General features: G+C 37.6%; 1 protein-coding gene across 6 annotated transcripts in view; it reads left to right on the forward strand.

Moving 5' to 3' along the window:
* Positions 1–6,829: 6,829 nt before the first annotated feature.
* Positions 6,830–18,438, forward strand: part of MCF2 (MCF.2 cell line derived transforming sequence) — a 69,795-nt gene continuing 58,186 nt past the window's right edge. For 4 of the 6 annotated variants that reach the window (XM_069462858.1, XM_069462859.1, XM_069462860.1 and 1 more), the window contains exon 1: positions 17,378–17,790. In XM_069462858.1, coding sequence (XP_069318959.1) covers positions 17,740–17,790 — 51 coding nt within the window. In that variant the 5' untranslated portion in view covers positions 17,378–17,739. Of the gene's footprint in view, positions 6,909–11,980; positions 12,096–14,710; positions 14,802–17,377; positions 17,791–18,438 lie in introns of those variants that run through there. The other 2 variants (XM_069462856.1, XM_069462857.1) reach the window with 1 other exon arrangement.

Genomic DNA, 18,438 nt, shown 5'->3' on the forward strand with positions numbered 1-18,438 from the left:
ACATATCACATCATCTTTGAAACCTTCCTCTTTCTCTCTCCCTCAATTTAGATGTAATAATTTCTCCCTTCCCCATATTCTATATCACGTATTTCTATTATAGCATGTACTGTACTCTGCCTATTTTATGGCCAGTAGTTTATATGCTGTATCTTCTGTTAATTTTTAAGCTTTGTGAGGTGAGGAACTCAGTTCATATTCCCATCGGCCACAGCACCGAGCAGAGACTCCTAGCTGTTTGGTGAATGGAATGACAATGGATTGGGAGGAGGCCGCAGTAGGTATTAGCAGAAGAAAGATTTACAATGAATCTTGGTTTTATTTTGTTAGTACAGAATTTTGTAAGTCTTTCATACTGTACCTTTATTACAGAACAAAGCACTGTGTAGATTGTTCTACTGTAGTCTAATGGGAATTCATTTTGAGATGGTTTTAGAATTACCCTTTTATTTATCCCACCTTTTCAAGTATAACATTTGTCAAGACAGCACTTCAATTTGTTGCATGTGCTAAGTCATTACTGTTTACAAATGGTATAGAGTCTCTGACGTTCAGATTGAAAGGGAAAAATTACACTCATAGAATCCCATCTCTCTTGCAGCAGGATTTAGGGCTCTGAACAAAACCTAATTTTATCTGTCCTGTATATCAGCAACAGGGGACTTTCAAAGAGATGATTGCTAAAAGGAAGCATCATTGTTGAGAATTTAAGGCTGTAAAATGAATGGAGTTTTTTGCAAAAGATTGTTTATAAACATTCTCGATATATGGAGCCATATCTGGTTAGTAATTTGCATTAGAGCTAATTGAGTGTATTTTTCTAAGTACAGATTTTAGATGGCCTATTTGAAGGTTAGGGAATGAGATAGATGACACAGTAAAAGCTTTTCTAAACCTCCTACTAGAGTCTAATTTGAACAGTGACTGGTAGCTGGCATTTGTTTTACCTGAGTCTCCTGAATGAGTAAGTACATGAATGGTGGCCTCTCTGAGCCTGTTTCCTAATCTGTAAGATGAGGGCTTTAATATCCACCCTGGAGGACTGTTGTTAAGATGAGAGAAACTGCATGTGCGGTGCCTTGTGCAGTGCCTGGCAAACACTAGGTGCTGGGCAACTGATAGCTATTGTTCATCGTTTTCTACACTTTCCCACTCTCTTTTCATATTGGTGGCAGCAGTGGGTTTATTGCCATGGAAGAGCCTTTATCTTTCTGTTTGACATTTCCTTTGTTTTCCTTTCTATTTGTATTTTTTTTGTGTTCTGTTTTTGCTTCTTATTTGATTTTTAGGAAAATGTGAGAATAGAGTCATTTTCCCTTTTAAGCAGTTTATTTGCCGTGGCTCTGGAGTGTTTGGACAAAGAGGCATGTGTGTGCAGCCTGGTTCAGAACTCGTATTCTTCTATGGTATATGAACAGAAACCCCAGAGAGGGCTAAGTGGACATGAGAGAGTGTCACTGTGAAATACAGCTCAAGGGTTGGAATTATTGCTGTGGTACTCCAGGATCTGCAGTAAAAATGTTTTCTGTAAAATGGGAATGCTTGTAGTTACCAATTTACTTAATTTCTCAAACTACCATTTTCCCAATAGGAGTTAATAATAAACTCAGTAGAATTTAAATCATGGAGGCATAGGCTCTCAGAGAAGTAGGACTTGGAAGATCATCCAACCTGATTCTGTGCTTCATTGAGCTCTGTATCCTCACCACAGAGCTGCTTGGCCTCTGTTTAAAGGCTATTAGTGATAGGAAAGGGCTTGTCTGCTTTCCATGGCAGTCATTTCATCTACACACAGCTCTGACTTTTATTTATTTTATTTATTTTATTTATTTTTTTATTATTTTATATCATCTTATTGTTATGGGGGATACAGAATTGCAGGTTACATACGTTGCCCATGTACCGCCTCTCCCCCCAAGTCAGAGCTCCAGGCGTGTCTGTTCCCCAGGTAAGCTCTGACTTTTAGAACAAAGTGCTTCTTCATATGGAGTCTTTATAGCCCTCTCTATTGCTTTTTGTTTGTGTTTTGTCACTCTCTGTGGGGGAAAAAGATCAACCAAGGAAAGGAGTACCTGCTCAAATAGGTTTGGGAAACACCACCTACGTGGCTCATACCCAAAGAGACACAATGTGTACATGTGTAGTCCCTGGGACATATTGCAGTGTGGTTAGCCATCAGTATTTCACAAACTTACTTGATTGTGAACCTTTATTTTTTTCTCAGAACATCTGTTCAAGCACAGCTTAGAACAGTATGTGGCATATAGTAGGTGCTCAATAAATATTTCTTTTAAAAAAGCGAATGAATGCAAAATAAATCTTTAAAACCTTTAAAGTGCATCCTGTACTGAGGTGACATGGGTTCTGCATTTCTGCAAGTGACACAGTCAAAATGGAGCCACTGATTAGATGGCTGTACCTTCATTCTCTCTGAAGCATCCTAAATAGATGATTTATTTCCATACCTTTTAGAACTTTAAAAATTAATATTAGAATTCTGAGCTTGCATCCCCATTTGCATAACTACCTTTCGTGTTATAAAAGAAATATTAGTGATCTGTTTGCAATTTATGGTCAAGACAATAAGAGCTCGACCCTTTTGCTTCCTGATCGTTTGTATGGAATGAATGAATTGGAGAGCGCTTCGCTTGTCTTTTGTTTTCAGTTTGTGTCTGATTGTGTTTGATTGTACAAGCGCATGGTTTTTCAGCAGAGCTCCTAAAGGAAGATGTGCTCTGTCAGGGTGTTTATAAGGGTGTTTTTCAGATTGCCTATTGAGTTCCAGCCCTTTATTCAGCTTCCCAACCAGCCCTTTTTGGGCTTAGCAACTAGTCAAAAGTAAGGAAAATGCATGCCTTTTATTTGTGAGTAATTGAACTTTCCACCTGGGGCAGCTTGACAAGCGTCCAATTAAAATTGAATCCGGTCAACAGGGAACATGCTATAATGTGGACTTGATCCAGCTTTGGTGATCCAGGCTTTTTATCTCTCATGCTCGCTCTCTCTCTCATGCGGAGAGAGAGTTTAAAGGGTCAGCAAGAAGAATATTATAAATTATATTTGTTCTCATTTTTATATTTCAGGAAGCAATCTCTGTGCAAATTCAAGAAGGTCAGATACAAAGCGGGCTGTAACTCAGTGTCACAACTTTCTCCCAAGTCAGTACTCTGTTTCTCTTTGTTCTCAGCAACAATCTCGCCTCATCCTTTGTGGCTGCTCAGTGATGACCCTGTGTCCCCTGTTGCCTTTCCTGTATTATCTCCTCTCCCTTCAGTCTGTTTCCAACCCAGAACTTGACCATTTCTTAAAGTAGTAACATCTTCTCTTTTAACTATGATTTCATCCTTTTTCATTAGAATGGAAATGTTATTTTTATCAGCACAATTGTGGGTGACATTTTGAGATAGAAAACATCAGGATGTTTTTCTTATATCTATGGATTTTACATGTTGGATCTCATAGAATGGAAGGGACCTTAGAAAGCATTAGCTGTATTGCCCTCACTTCTAAAATGGGGGTGATGAGGCTGGCGGGGGGAATGACTTGTTCAAGATCACAGAGCAGCTCAGTGGCCGAACTCACACTAGGCCCTGGTTCTCCCGCTGCCAGCCCACAGCCTTTTATTTTATGCCCTGAGGTCTCTCTTATTACCTGAATGTTTAAAGTGTAGAGTAAATGGACGTAGTTTCTATAGCTGTGTAATAATCCGAATGGTATGAGAGGAATCAAGTTGCATATATTAGTACTTCCAGATCTGCTATCTGACATAAAATCCATAAATTTATTTTGATAGGTGTTCCTACTGATCAAAGCAGGGGAGAAATTTGAGTCTTTCATTATGTAGGAATATTTTTAAATCTAATGCTCTCTCATTTATTTAAAAGGTAGAACACGTATTGGCCATTGCTACTTTTGCAGGCTCCTGAGGGCAGAGAGAGTTCTAGTCCTTTTTGCATTACTGTCATTCTTAACCCTTCCTCCATGTCTCCATGCCTGAAAATGTCAGTGTGTGACATGTGTTTGTAGCTGTTACAAACACATTCTTTTATCTGAGGAAGCATGTAGCATTGAAAGAATAATTGCAAATGTAAACATGCATGCCTTGGTCTGGAATATACCAGGAGTCTAAATACATAAAATAACAAGACATTTTTTTTTTTGAGACAGTCTCACTTTGTTGCCTGGGCTAGAGTGCCGCGGCATCAGCCTAGCTCACAGCAACCTCAAACTCCTGGGCTCAAGCGATCTTCCTGCCTCAGCCTCCCAAGTAGCTGGGATTACAGGCATGCACCACCATGCCTGGCTAATTTTTTCTATTTTTAGTTGTTTGGCTAATTTCTTTCTATTTTTAGTAGAGACAAGGGTCTCGCTCTTGCTCAGGCTGGTCTCGAACTCCTGAGCTCAAGCGATCCACCCGCCTCAGCCTCCCAGAGTGCTAGGATTACAGGCATGAGCCACCGTGCCCGGCCCACAAGACATTTTTAAGAAATGATTTTTATGTCCTGAAAAATTGCAGATTTGTAATGGCATGTATCTTAGGAAAATAAATGTGTCAGTTAATTGTGTTGTTTCAAATTGGGTGGGGAGGTTTATTCTATAACAGATACCCTATTCCATTGTCTAGTGTGGACCTATTGAGAACTTTTTTTTTTTTTTTTTAATTCCCTCAAAGAGAATTGGTCTTCATAAACCACATCTGTATGATACAATTTGAGGAGTATCGAAAAAGGTAATGCGTCATCAGCCTGACACCACTAGAGATCAGGACTTTGAAGGCACTTTGTATCAGAGAGCAAGTGAAAAACAGTCTTCAGTAAGAGATGTGGAACCACAGGCATTAAAACCAACGATCCAAAATAGCCTAGTCTGATGACTCATTTTCTTTTAAAAAGTTATCCTTGTTCATGGACCAGAGGCGGGTAGTGGACTTTGATTTCTGTCCCCTGTAGAGTTCATTAGAATTGAACAGTATAAGTTAACACTTAAGATCTGGGACAACTGTAGATCTTGGAGAGAGCATGGACCTGGCTGTAAATGCCATTGAGTTATAGATGAGACTATTAGGAAGGTTTCAACTTCTATTTTCAACACTTGGAAATACTAACGGAGAAAGTCTCAGTTTGGTTCTAGTTTTTAACATACCTCTAACACATCTTCCCTTTCAACAAATGCAGAGCAGGACTCAGATAACAGTGTATTCATTTCGTTTTACAGTAACCTTCTATTTGTGATGATGTAAAGTTTTCTTTTTATTAAAAATGTACTTTTTATTGACCAGATAATATATACAAATAGTACAACATTCAACAGGTTGACAAAAGGTATATCTTGTCTTTTAGCCACCCAAATTTTCTACAAAGATAACTATGGTCAGTAGTTTCTTATTGGTATTTTGGAGGATATATTATGTTCATAGTAATATGTATGTGTGTGTATTTATATATAGATTTTTAAAACTGAAATGATAGTATGATATATCAGTCATGCTGTTCTGCACATTGCTTTTTTTCCCTATTAAATATGTATCTGGGGGTCCAAGATATGGCAAAAATTTTAAAGCTGGTTCATGGAAGACCCATCAGCTGTCTACAACATGCTGTCTCTGTCCTATTGCTTCTAATTAAAAGCAAAATGTTGTGGGAAATTTTGCTCCAAAAATAAAACTTGAATAATTAAAAAAAAAAAAAAATACTAAACAGTAAAAAAAAAAAAAAGAAAAAAGAAAAAAAAAAAAATAACAGTCCGGCATATGATATCTCCTAGATGAAATAATTTTTTAAAAAGATTTTAACCTTATTAAATTTGATAACTTCAAAAAAAAAAAAAAAAAAAAAAAAAGATCTGGGACAACTGAAACATATTGAACAATGCATGGATGTTCACCTAAGAGCACATTTAGGAATAATAATCGGGTGTCAGGAAGATGTGAGGGGGGAGGGGATGGGTGTATACCTACATAATGAGCGTGATGCGCACTGTCTGGGGGATGGACATGCTTGAAGCTCTGACTCGGGGGTGGGGTGGGGGGGCAAGGGCAATATATGTAACCTAAACTTATGTACCCCCCACAATATGCTGAAATAATAATAAAAATAAATTAAAAAATGCATGGATGTTATTCTATTTGTAATAATAAACAAGGTAATGATAATATGCTCCTGTTTATTGAACACCTACTGTTATGCCAAGTATTACCTTTAGTTGGCACGGCACCTTTGAGGTAGATAGCATTATGCCCAGTTTATAGCTGAGGAAACTAAGGCTCAGAGAGGCTTAGGAACTTGCCCATGTTTGTACAGCCAGTAAATGCAACAAGCTCAGAAGTCCACATGGCTAACCACTACACAGTACTCTCTCTCAGACTCTTTGCCTGACCTATAAGATGGGATAATAATACCTACCTCAGGGTTATTTTAAGGCTACAATAAGATAGAAGGTGCAAAAAGCGCTTTGCGATTGCTAATAAAGCTTTGTAGAATGGACGGCATTGTCGGCAGTAGAAGGCAGTCTGCTACAGTGTTTCCATGTGAGCATCTATCCTTCAGATAATCCCGGATGCCCTGCAGTTTGCACCTTTGCCCTTGGCTTTCTGGAGAGTGAGAGTAGTTTATGTCCTGGGCATAGATTTTGAGGAGTAGGTCACTGGTCCTACTTATTCAGTGATATTTTCAAGAGCATGATTTCCTTGCCATGTAGCTAAGAGAAGGAAAGAGATCAGTGTGTCTGTGGACACAGATCTGCGGAAGCCAAAGTTCTTTTTGGCACAACGAGAAATCCTGTGTCTGTTTTTAGTTGCACTTTAATGTGTATTGTTTCCTCCCCTTTCTTGTTTGTCATAGAAACTGAGCTGCTCCTCCGTGTAAAGGACATCAGTCATTTCTTAATGCAAGACATCGCCTTTTTGTCTGGTAAGCAAATTTTCTCATATATAGTCCAGATAAATGTATGAATTGATTAGCAGAGTTAGTTTGGTACTTATTATATACATAGCTATCTATATATATTAATATATCTATATCTATATAAGCTTGAGAAGCACTATTTTAAAAAAACCTTTATACATTGTGCACCTACTTGCTAAGCAAATGGGCATTTAGAGAATAATTACAGGTGTTCAGCATGTTTAGATATGTTAATAAAACCAACCTTAGCACTCTTGTACATTTGACTTTCAGACAAGTCTTCAGAAATCCGTGATAGGTGAAAGCAGACTGTTTAGGTGGGGTGAGAGGGGAGCACTTGAGGTAGCTTCTTTGAGATTTTTCTCCTCCGCCATAGTTCTGATCACACAAATGTTTATTACAAATGCTGGCAAGTTGCTTTCATTAAATGCATGCACTAAGTTTTTTTTTTTTTTAAAGATTTCATTTACATGTGATAAAGTTTATTTTTCTTAAATATGTATAGGTATTTGTATATAATTTTTAAAAATCATGGTAAAGTACATACAACATATAATTTACCATCTTAACCATTTTTTAAGAGTACACTTCCGTGGCATAGTATATTCACATCTTTGTGCAAGCATCACCCCCATCCATCTCCAGAACTCTTTTCATCTTGCAAAATTGAAACTGTGTGCTCATGAAACAACTCCTCATTCCATTCCCTCCTCCCCTCAGCACCTGGCAACCACCATTTTACTTTCTGTCTCTATGATTTTGACTACTCTACATGCCACATATAAGTGGAATCATACGGCATTTGTCTTTTTGTGACTGGCTTATTTCACTCAGCATAATGTCCTCAAGGTTCATTCATGTTGCAACATGTGTCAGAATTGTCTTTCTTTTTAAGGCTGAATAAGATTTTGTTGTATGTGTATACCACATTTTGTTTATTCATTCATCCATTGATGGATACTTGGATTGCTTCTACCTTTTGGCTATTATGAATAATGCTGCTAAATAGCATTATATATTTCTAGAGACAACTGTGGTAAACCACCTCTCCCCTTTTGCTTCTGATCAGATTCTAGGGAAGGTTTTGCTTAAAAACAAACAAATTACTTTCAGATGTTAGAGTAATTTGAACTATATCATTTTTTTTTTTTTTGAGACAGAGTCTCGCTTTGTTGCCCGGGCTAGAGTGAGTGCCGTGGCGTCAGCCTAGCTCACAGCAACCTCAAACTCCTGGGCTTAAGCGATCCTACTGCCTCAGCCTCCCGAGTAGCTGGGACTACAGGCACGCACCACCATGCCCAGCTAATTTTTTCTATTTTTAGTTGTTTGGCCAATTTCTTTATATTTTTAGTAGAGACGGGGTCTCACTCTTGCTCAGGCTGGTCTTGAACTCCTGACCTTGAGCGATCCACCCGCCTCAGCCTCCCAGAGTGCTAGGATTACAGGCGTGAGCCACCACGCCCAGCCTGAACTATATCATTAAATATTATATTTATTATATTAAACCATTAAAGAAAAATTTACCAGTATATACATTGTTTTATGAAAACAAGAGCTTCTTGGGTGTTGAGAGTAAAAGAAACTCTTATTCCCTTTAAGTAGTTTAATTATTTCTCCTAAAATAACACCTATGTGCCCGATTTACTAAACATACATTTACTTTATAGATGATCCTAATTGGACACTTCAATCTGGCCTATGCTTTTTTATGATTATAATTAGTTGTAATTGTGAACTAGTGATGACTTAATGTGGTTTTTTTTTTTTTTTGAGACAGAGTCTCACTCTGTTGCCCAGGCTAGAGTGAGTGCCGTGGCGTCAGCCTAGCTCACAGCAACCTCAAACTCCTGAGCTCAAGGGATCCTCCTGTCTCAGCCTCCCGAGTAGTTGGGACTACAGGCATGCACCACCATGCCCAGCTAATTTTTTTTTCTATATATATTTTTAGCTGTCCATATAATTTCTTTCTATTTTTAGTAGAGATGGGGTCTCGCTCTTGCTGACTTAATGTGGTTTTATGTTTTATTTTATAAGTGGCATAAATGTGTGACATAGTGTCTTAGTAAATTTAGTGGTATGATAGCTCTACTTTTTTTTTTTTTTTTTTGAGACAGAGTCTCACTCTGTTGCCCAGGCTAGAGTGAGTGCCGTGGCGTCAACCTAGCTCACAGCAACCTCAAACTCCTGAGCTCAAGCGATCCTCCTGTCTCAGCCTCCCGAGTAGCTGGGACTACAGGCATGCGCCACCATGCCCAGCTAATTTTTTCTATATATATTTTTAGCTGTCCATATAATTTCTTTCTATTTTTGGTAGAGGTGGGGTCTCGCTCTTGCTCAGGCTGGTCTCGAACTCCTGAGCTCAAACGATCCGCCCACCTCGGCCTCCCAGAGTGCTAGGATTACAGGCGTGAGCCACCGCGCCCGGCCGATAGCTCTACTTTTAAGATTCAGAAATTTTACTTAAGATCATCAGTGTCGGCTGGGTGTGGTTGCTCACGTCTATAATCCTAGCACTCTGGGAGGCCAAGGCGGGAGGATCACTTGAGGTCAGGACTTCTAGACCAGCCTGAGCAAGAGCGAGACCCCATCTCTACTAAAAATAGAAAGAAATTAGCTGGACAACTAAAAATATATAGAAAAAATTAGCCAGGCATGGTGGCGCGTGCCTGTAGTCCCAGCTACTCAAGAGGCTGAGGCAGAAGGATTGCTTGAGCCCAGGAGTTTGAGGTTGCTGTGAGCTAGGCTGACGCCATGGCACCCTAGCCTGGGCAACAGAGCAAGACTCTGTGTCCAAAAAAATAAAAAATAAAAGGTCGTCAGTGTTTTCCAAGCTGTGTTCCACATAGAACCATCGTCAGGGCTTGCCGCATCCATCCAGACCCTCTCTATGCTTTTTTCCCCTTATCTGCTTTTTGTTTTAAAAATGCTTCTGCCTGTGGTTTCTTTTGAAGGAAGGGTTCCCAATGGGAAAGATAATTAAAACCTCCCAATTTAGAATATCTCTTTTGTTCTCTTCTCACAAATTTACTACCTAGTACAGTACTTGTAGGTGCTCATAGATAATAACAATTTATAGATTAGTCAATGATAATTTACCCTTATAGGAACCTTGCATCCTTTCCTTTGATAGGTATAGTTTGCCCAAGTGCTAGATGGTTCTGTCCTTAACTAGAGTGCTCACCAGCTGCTTGCTTGGCAAGTGTATAGTTATATTATATATGAGGTAAATATAAGGTATCTGTTACATTGTATATGATGTACTATTATATTACTAGTTCTATACCATACCATACCTATAGAGGACTGTTGTTTAATGATTCACTAAATCTCTTGGTTCAGATTTGTATAGTTTCTCCTTTTTTTGAGACAGAGTCTCAGTTTTTGCTTAATGTATTTTGAAGCTCTATTATTTGGTGTGTAAGCCTTTAAGATTATGTCCTCTTGATGAATTAACTACTTTATTAATATCAAATGACCTTCTTAATATCTAATAATTTGGGGGCTCCCAAGTCTACTTTGTCTAATACTAATATTAGACAGCTTTATTTTAACTAGTATTAGCATGGTATCTTTTTCTATCCTTTTGCTTTTGACACATTTGTACCTTTATATTTAAAAAGTGTGCTTCTTATAGGCAGCGTATAGTTGGGTCTTACTTTTTAGCCACTTTGATGACCTTTGACTTTTAATTTGGGTGTCAAGATCATTTGCATTTAATGTGATTATTCATATGGATGGATTTAAATCTACCATCTTACTATTTGTTTTCTATTTGTCCCTTGTATTCTTTGTTTTCCCCCATTTCTGCCTTCTTTTGGATTGGGCATTTTTATCATTCCATTTTGTCTCCTTTGCCATTGTCATATTTTTTATTACACATTGAATTTAAAAAATATTTTTTATATCTTTGTTTACTTAAATTCAGCCAAGTAAGAATGACAACTAAATCTCTCAAAAAATTTCTATTATCAAGCTAAATTCAAAGGCCACCTTGTAATTTTCCTCCTAAAATAATTCTTCAAATTCCATTTAGCATTTAATATTTATTGAGGACCTTCTCTGTGTATAGGTGTTAGGGTGGCTATAGATTGAGACCTTAAACAAGTGTAAGGCTCATGTCTGCACTGAGATGGCTTTCGTTCTCAATGTTCTCCATCCTCCAGGCTGCACAGAGGGCTACAGGGCTGGATGGAGAGGTAGGTGGGCAGACCAGAATGAAAGCTCAGGGCCAGTCCAATCGTTATCCCATGGAGAACCCCTACGACAGTTACCCCTATTCCTGGTCCCTGTGGAAGTATGTTCAGGGCAACCTCTCCCATGAACCCTGGGACCCATTTCTTCCCAGGGTCGTGGTTGCCCATCAGGTCAAGATACTGTTGGGTGCAACCCCTCCAGGTTAGCGACTGTACAGGCCTGGGAGGTGGGGCCGGGGCGGAGTACCACAACCCCACGCCCCCACCCGGACCTCGCACTCCCACTCTGGTTGCACATTGGATTTTAACCCTCAGAGAATTTGTGGTCTTTCTTTCTTTGCATTAATAAAATTCCTATACCATTGCTGCTGTTATTGCTTCTGTTGTTTCTTCTGCAAACGTATTAGACCATCACTTATTTTCTATGGTGTGTACTGTGTATCTTTTTATGTTCACCATGCCCCCAAGAGGCCAGTTATATCAAATTTTCCACTCAGTGTCAAGTTGCCAATCACTCATTTTGAATTTGGGGTCATAACATTGGTGTAGAAACAATTATTTCCCAAACCCCTTGGTCATCCAGTTTGGGGAATCAGCTATTTTTTTCAACCACATTTATTACAGATATTCCGTGAAGTTTTCTTTTGACTGCATTCATTCATTTTACCTTCTTTCTTTTTCCTTTTTCATTTAGAAACCAGTCTGCCACTTTTTGAACTTGTCAGAAGCTTGGTGCCATTTTGGTTTATGTGGAGATCATTATCCTTATAAAGTTTTGTTAGCCCAAAACAGTATTCTAGCAACCCCCCTCAAATATAAAATCTTCTTCCTTGCATTTTTATTATGTAAATTATTAATTCAGTTGATTTTTTCCTACTATTTTAGGTGGCCGGGGAAAGGACAATGCTTGGATCATTACGTTTCCAGAAAACTGTAATTTTAGATGTATACCAGAGGAAGTAATAGCAAAAGTACTCACTTACCTGACATCTATTGCAAGGTATAGCATTTCATTACATTTTTTTTTTCAATTTGCTTTATATCAGATACCCATTTGAATGACATAACAGGAAAATGACTTGTTAGTAGAGCTATTATTGCGAATAATCATCAGACCTACCTTCAGAGTGAATAAGAAATATAACTTAGAAGAAGAAGCTTCTAGCTACCTAACTTGCTATAAAAATTATGAGGATATATGAAAAAAATTGAAGGTCTAGAAGTATTTGTCTCCATGAAAAAGAATATAGGTTGAGAATGATGATCATACATAAAGACTTTAATTTGCTTAAAAGGAAATCTTACCAGCCAAGAGTGAGGACAGCTATTTTTCATTTCTTCTGAAGATAACACAAGTAGACTGAATCTTGAATAAACTCAATCATGGTATTGGGAGATACTAGGATGCATGTCTTAATATTAGAAATTATTTTGAAGTAGAATGCTTTAAAATAGAAAGTTTGAAAAGCTTTCTTAGAGATTTTATTTATGTGAAATAGAACCGTTTTAAGGAAGCATTTCCAGTTACCAACCCTGAAGAATAAGAGGGAACAAATCTAGGATGATAAACTTTGAATTTTTTAATTATTATGGGTACATAATAGTTGTATATATTTATAGAGTACATGTGATAGTTTGATACAGAGTTATAAGGTATATTAATCAAATCAGGGTAATTGGGGTGTCCATCACCTCAAGCATTTATCATTTCTTTGTGTTAGGAACATTACAATTCTACTCTTGTAGTTATTTTAAAATGTACCATAAATTATTGTTGACTATAGTCACTTTGTTGTACTATTAAATATTGTTCATGCTATCTAACTCTCTATTTTTGTACCCATTAACTATCCCACTTTATTCCCTCCTCCCCACCACCCATCCCAGCCTCTGGTAACCATCATTCTACTCTCTGTCTCCAAGAGATCAATTATTTTAAAATTTTGTTCCCACGTATAAGTGAGAACATGTGAGGTTTGTCTTTCTGTACTTGGCTTATTTCACTTAACATAATGTTTTCCACTTCCATCCATGTTGTTGCAAATAATAGGCCTTCATTCTTTTTTTGTGGCTATATAATATTCCATTTTGTATATGTACCACAATTTCTTTATCCATTCATCTATGGATAAACACTTAAGTTGATTCCAAATCTTAGCTCTTGTGAATAGTGCTGCAACGAACATGGAAGTGCAGATATCTTTTCGATATATTGAATTCCCCTCCTTTGGATATATACCTAGCAGTGGGATTGCTGGGTAATATGGTAGTTCTGTTTTTAGTTTTTTGAAGAACTTCCATACTGTTCTCCATAATGGTTGTACTAATTTACATTCCCACCGACAGTGTATGAGAGTTCCCTTTTCTCCACATCCTTGCCAGCATTTGTTACTGCCTGTCTTTTTTTTTTTTTTTTTTTTGAGACAGAGTCTCACTTTGTTGCCCAGGCTAGAGTGAGTGCCGTGGCGTCAGCCTAGCTCACAGCAACCTCAAACTCCTGGGCTCAAGCGATCCTCCTGCCTCAGCCTCCCGAGTAGCTGGGACTACAGGCATGCGCCACTATGCCCGGCTAATTTTTTTCTATATATATATTTAGTTGTCCATATAATTTCTTTCTATTTTTAGTAGAGACGGGGTCTCGCTCTTGCTCAGGCTGGTCTCGAACTCCTGACCTTGAGCGATCCACCCGCCTCGGCCTCCCAGAGTGCTAGGATTACAGGCGTGAGCCACCGCGCCCGGCCCTGCCTGTCTTTTTGATACAAGCCATGTTAACTGGGGAGAGGTAACATCTGATTGTAGTTCTGACTTGCATTTCTCTCATGACTAACAATGTTGAGCATTTTTTTCATATACCTGTTGGCCATTTGTATGTCTTCTTTTGAGAAATTTCTATTCAGATCTTTTGTCCATTTTTAATTGTATTATTTGATTTTTTTCCTATTTAGTCGGTGAAGCTCCTTATATATTCTAGTTATTAATACCTTGTCAGATGGGTAGTTTGCAAATATTTTATCCCATTTTCTGAGTTGTCTCTTCACTTTGTTGATTGTTTTAGGATGGTTAAACTTTGAAGTGTCATGAACAAAAATCAAATCCCAGAAAACTAAATTTACCATATACTCACTGAAGCTTGAAAGTGATCATTTTAGGGCAAATAGCAGTTATATTGTCCACTAAATTGCATTTTTCCCAAAGAGAAGAGTAGAGATAGAAAAATAAATTTAACAGTGTTCTTCTGAATGAATGGATCATTGGCTCAAGATGGATTGCCATGAAAGTTAAATCTGATGTCACGAAGGACAGCTGTCTTTTGGGCTTTCCCACACCCAAGATTGCAGTATTCCAAATCAATTTTAGTGACCTATCTTCATTACACTATCACTTTCCTATTTAAATGATTGACATTAGTGCTGAAAAAGAAATTTCAAATAGTGAGTAGGGGAATATGGAATCAAATGGTTTTCTAAGATAGCATTTTATGATAGCTTTCCAAATCCAAATCTGTCTTCAGTCAGGACATCAAATGTAGATAAATAATCAGAAATAGAGTGAAAACATGTATATTGAAGTTTGGTTATTACTAAGAAAAACTTCTTACTTCCTATTATCTTACAGGCAAAATGGATCTGACTCCCGGTTTACCATTATTTTGGATCGAAGATTGGATACATGGTCTTCTCTCAAAATTTCTCTACAAAAAATCTCAGTAAGTACCTATGTATTCTACAGTAACTTATTTTTGTTTTACATTATACTTTCGGTTTTAAGGAGAAAAGGCTAGTTTGATACTGATGGAGACAGTAAAAATAGATGGGATGGTGAGGATGGAAAGCAGAAGAAGAGTTTGTAGTGGACACTGAGATTGAAAACTCCACCCAAAACAAAACCTAGTGGGAAAGAATGAGTAGTAACTGGTTTGAGTGATGAGTGAGAAGAGACTCATGGTTCTATATGCATTTCAGAATAAGGCAGATTTTTATGGGAATTGTTTTTTTTTTTTAGTGGAAATAGCTATATTATGTACTTACTGTATATGGAAAAGTATAAAGAAGAAATTATAAAACAATGGTTGGTAAAGCAATCACCCCAAAATAAGCACTTTTTAACATTTTGGTGTGTAACTTTATAGACTTTTTTTTCCCCCTAGGATAGGGTAGGGAGGTGAGTCACTTACAAAATGATATATCTCCCCTACTGGAATCTAGTCCCCAGCTTCTGAAGACCCAGAGAGAGAAACATTTTCCCAAACAAAAAACAAACAAACAAACAAACAAACAAACAAACAAAAACCCAAAAAACAATATGAGAGATACAATCCTGCCCACAGCCAAGATGATCTTTTACATTATTAGCTCACCAGGATATAGTGACATTGTTTGAGGTGTTTGACACCTCACTGAAAGAAGAGGAAGGAGATGTGGAACCCACAGATTCCTTCTGAGATGGTAAGATTGGGGCTGTCTGTGGAAATACCATGTGGCCAACTTTCTCTATCAGACCAGAGTAGCTGGGAACCAATATATTTTTTTTCTTTGCGATTTTAACATCGTCAGCCATCTGAAAGTCTTACGTCGTCTCCCTACTGACTCAGGAGGCCGCTTCCACCAGAGGAAGTTGATTTAGTTGTAAAGGCAAGACAAAAATCTGGGTTGTTAGACTTCTGAGCCAATGTTCTTCTTTCTATACCGTCTTTTATCAACGAACATAAGAAATAAACTAGCATTCACAGGGCAAAACGAATGAGATCATTATTCTTTGCATACCCAGCATGAATTATTCCTCATGTTGGGCAAGTCAGCAAAGTGGTTTCCTGTATATTTGTTTAACAGAGGTGTTTAATCATAAGCAGTGGAGAGAAGAATTAATGTCAGAGTCATACAAGTTACTAATATAAAATAACAAAACCTTGACATTGTATTGTATACTTTTGCTTTTTCAAAAGCATTCACATTTATTAAGTATTGTTTATTTATTTACTGATCTTATTTCCTGATTAAGTACTGCAGGCAGGTATCACTATACTTGTTTTACAGGTGATAAATTACATTGATACACGTACTTTGGAAAGGTTATGTGATGGATCCAAGGTCAAATAGCCAAGTAACAAAAGACCCTGAGCAAGAAGTAAAATTTTATGAATTCCAGTTGGTGTTGTTTTCTATCATTTTCCAAATGGATTATGAATAGACAAAGAAATTGAATGTTTTTTGAAAAAGGTAAAATTCCTTTTGAGAGAGTAAACCTGCCCTCCATGTACTGTTGAGTCCTATCAGTGGGGAGAAATAAAATAAAAGCTATTTCCCTTGCTCTGACCTTTTAGGATCCGTCCTTGGCCTTGTTGAGTAGACCTTGGTTTATGCCATTAACTGATTCTTTTATACTAACTAGAGCACTTGTTGCAACCAAACATTTGTTATTGCCCAGCTTTTTTTCTTTTGGACAACACTATACCCTCTTGATTAGATTAATTTTCATTGTGTGACTGGCACATGGCATCAGTTTTTTGGTAGTTTTACTTTTATTAATCAAATAGGTTGCTTCAAACAGATGTCTTATTGTTCATAAAAGATAAATGGTGCTGGGCAAGGCTGGGGGTACTGGTGCTGATGACATGTAACTGGCTATAGGTTGTCTTATATATTGTTTCTTTTTAGCATTTTCAATGTTTTTGTCTGTGGTATAGTTTCTATACTCATACTCAACTCAAGAGCACATTAATTATATCTCAACCATTAATAGCTGCTGGGCACTGTTTGAAGTAAAGGTAAATATTGAATACAAGCTAATTTCAAGTGTAAAAGTTGGCATTCAGAAAGAATTTCCGGTGAAAGTTATCATTGTGTAGCTAGGTGTAATTAATTGTCCGTGGTATATTATTTTAAACAAGTGTCTGTGAACTAATCATATGATTCAATTTGAAGACCTTTATTTGTAGATTCCAAAATAAATGAAAGCAGTTAGGTTATACTTCATAATTAACAAGAGGAGACTTTTTATTTTTTTAGTTATACATTTGTAGAAAGGTTAATTTGGGAGAGAATTCCATCCATCTTAGAAAGTTTGCATGTTCTGTTCTTCCTAGATCATTATCAGGATAAAATTTCACAAACTGTAACGTTTCACAAGGCTTAAACCCAGAATAGAATTTAATAACAGATAAAACAATTGAAATTTAAGTCACAGACCAGGGTAGGACAAGAGTAAAAATGATCAGTTTGGACTACCTTCACAAAGATTCCTAGCATTCCACCTTAAAAATCAAACTGCGCAGAGGAGAAAGCCAGTCGCATCAGGACTGCTACTAGGAGGAGAGTCGTTTTTTCCTTCCTCCACTCTTAGGACATGCCTGATCTTCTTGAGCAGTCCGGCACAAGCTAATCCACAAGGTTCAATCAGGCTAAGTAATTGGGGGAATGTGTCCACTCTGAATTACAATGAGCAGCAGGGAAGGATCTGTCAGCTGACTAATCAGGGATAGTGGTTTTTTTGCTGTGCTGCCACGGTGGTAATGGAAGCAGCTACGGTAGCTTTGTTTGATAGAGATTTTTGGCTGCCGTTTTTAAATACTACCCAAGAAGCAGCTCATATTTCATCAATGTTGCATTGACAACTGGAAAAGAAGAGTGTAACTGTGTATAGACGAGATGGCAGAAGCAAATCCCCCGAGAGGCAAGATGAGGTTCAAAAGGAATGCGGTAAGGGCTCTGCCTGCAGTCCTGGAAAGCCTATTCCCAAGTTCAAGTGCAGGGATGCTGCAGCATGGTGCTATAGCACAAATTGCTGAGTGGGGCTTTTAAGGATAAATGGAGAGAATGGAGACTTGTATTTGCATGAATTGCGTTAATGTGATTACTGTGATATTGATACTGACATAGGGTAATTAAACGGAATCGAGGAGGTAGAATATAATTTCAAAATCTACGTTTCTTCAAGTTTATGAGGGAGCGCTGTTAGTCATGTTATTTGTTTAAGACTGTATGGACAATTTTGAATTGTTTAGCAGCATAGCTTTAAATAGAGTTAAAATAACATCTAACGAAAGGATTCATCCTTTCACCATGGTCAAGTAGAGTACGATATTATGGACGGGTTTGGAGCTGATTTCATCATCACTTAAAAAAGCAGCTCTTTCTGGGTATTACTGTACAAGTGAAAAATTTTAAAAGTCTAACGATTTGAAATCTTTATGGTTTCAATTCTTCTCCATACTTAAACTTTAAAAGATACAAAATTCTAGCCTGTTGACAACTTTTTTCTTTTAAAGAAAAAGACAGTGACTCACTTTTCAATATAGGTTAGAATTTGTAGATCTCTCCTCCCAGATACGTTCCAAACACTCCTAT

Source organism: Eulemur rufifrons, chromosome 30 (assembly GCF_041146395.1).
Source record: "Eulemur rufifrons isolate Redbay chromosome 30, OSU_ERuf_1, whole genome shotgun sequence".
Taxonomy (NCBI): domain Eukaryota; kingdom Metazoa; phylum Chordata; class Mammalia; order Primates; family Lemuridae; genus Eulemur; species Eulemur rufifrons.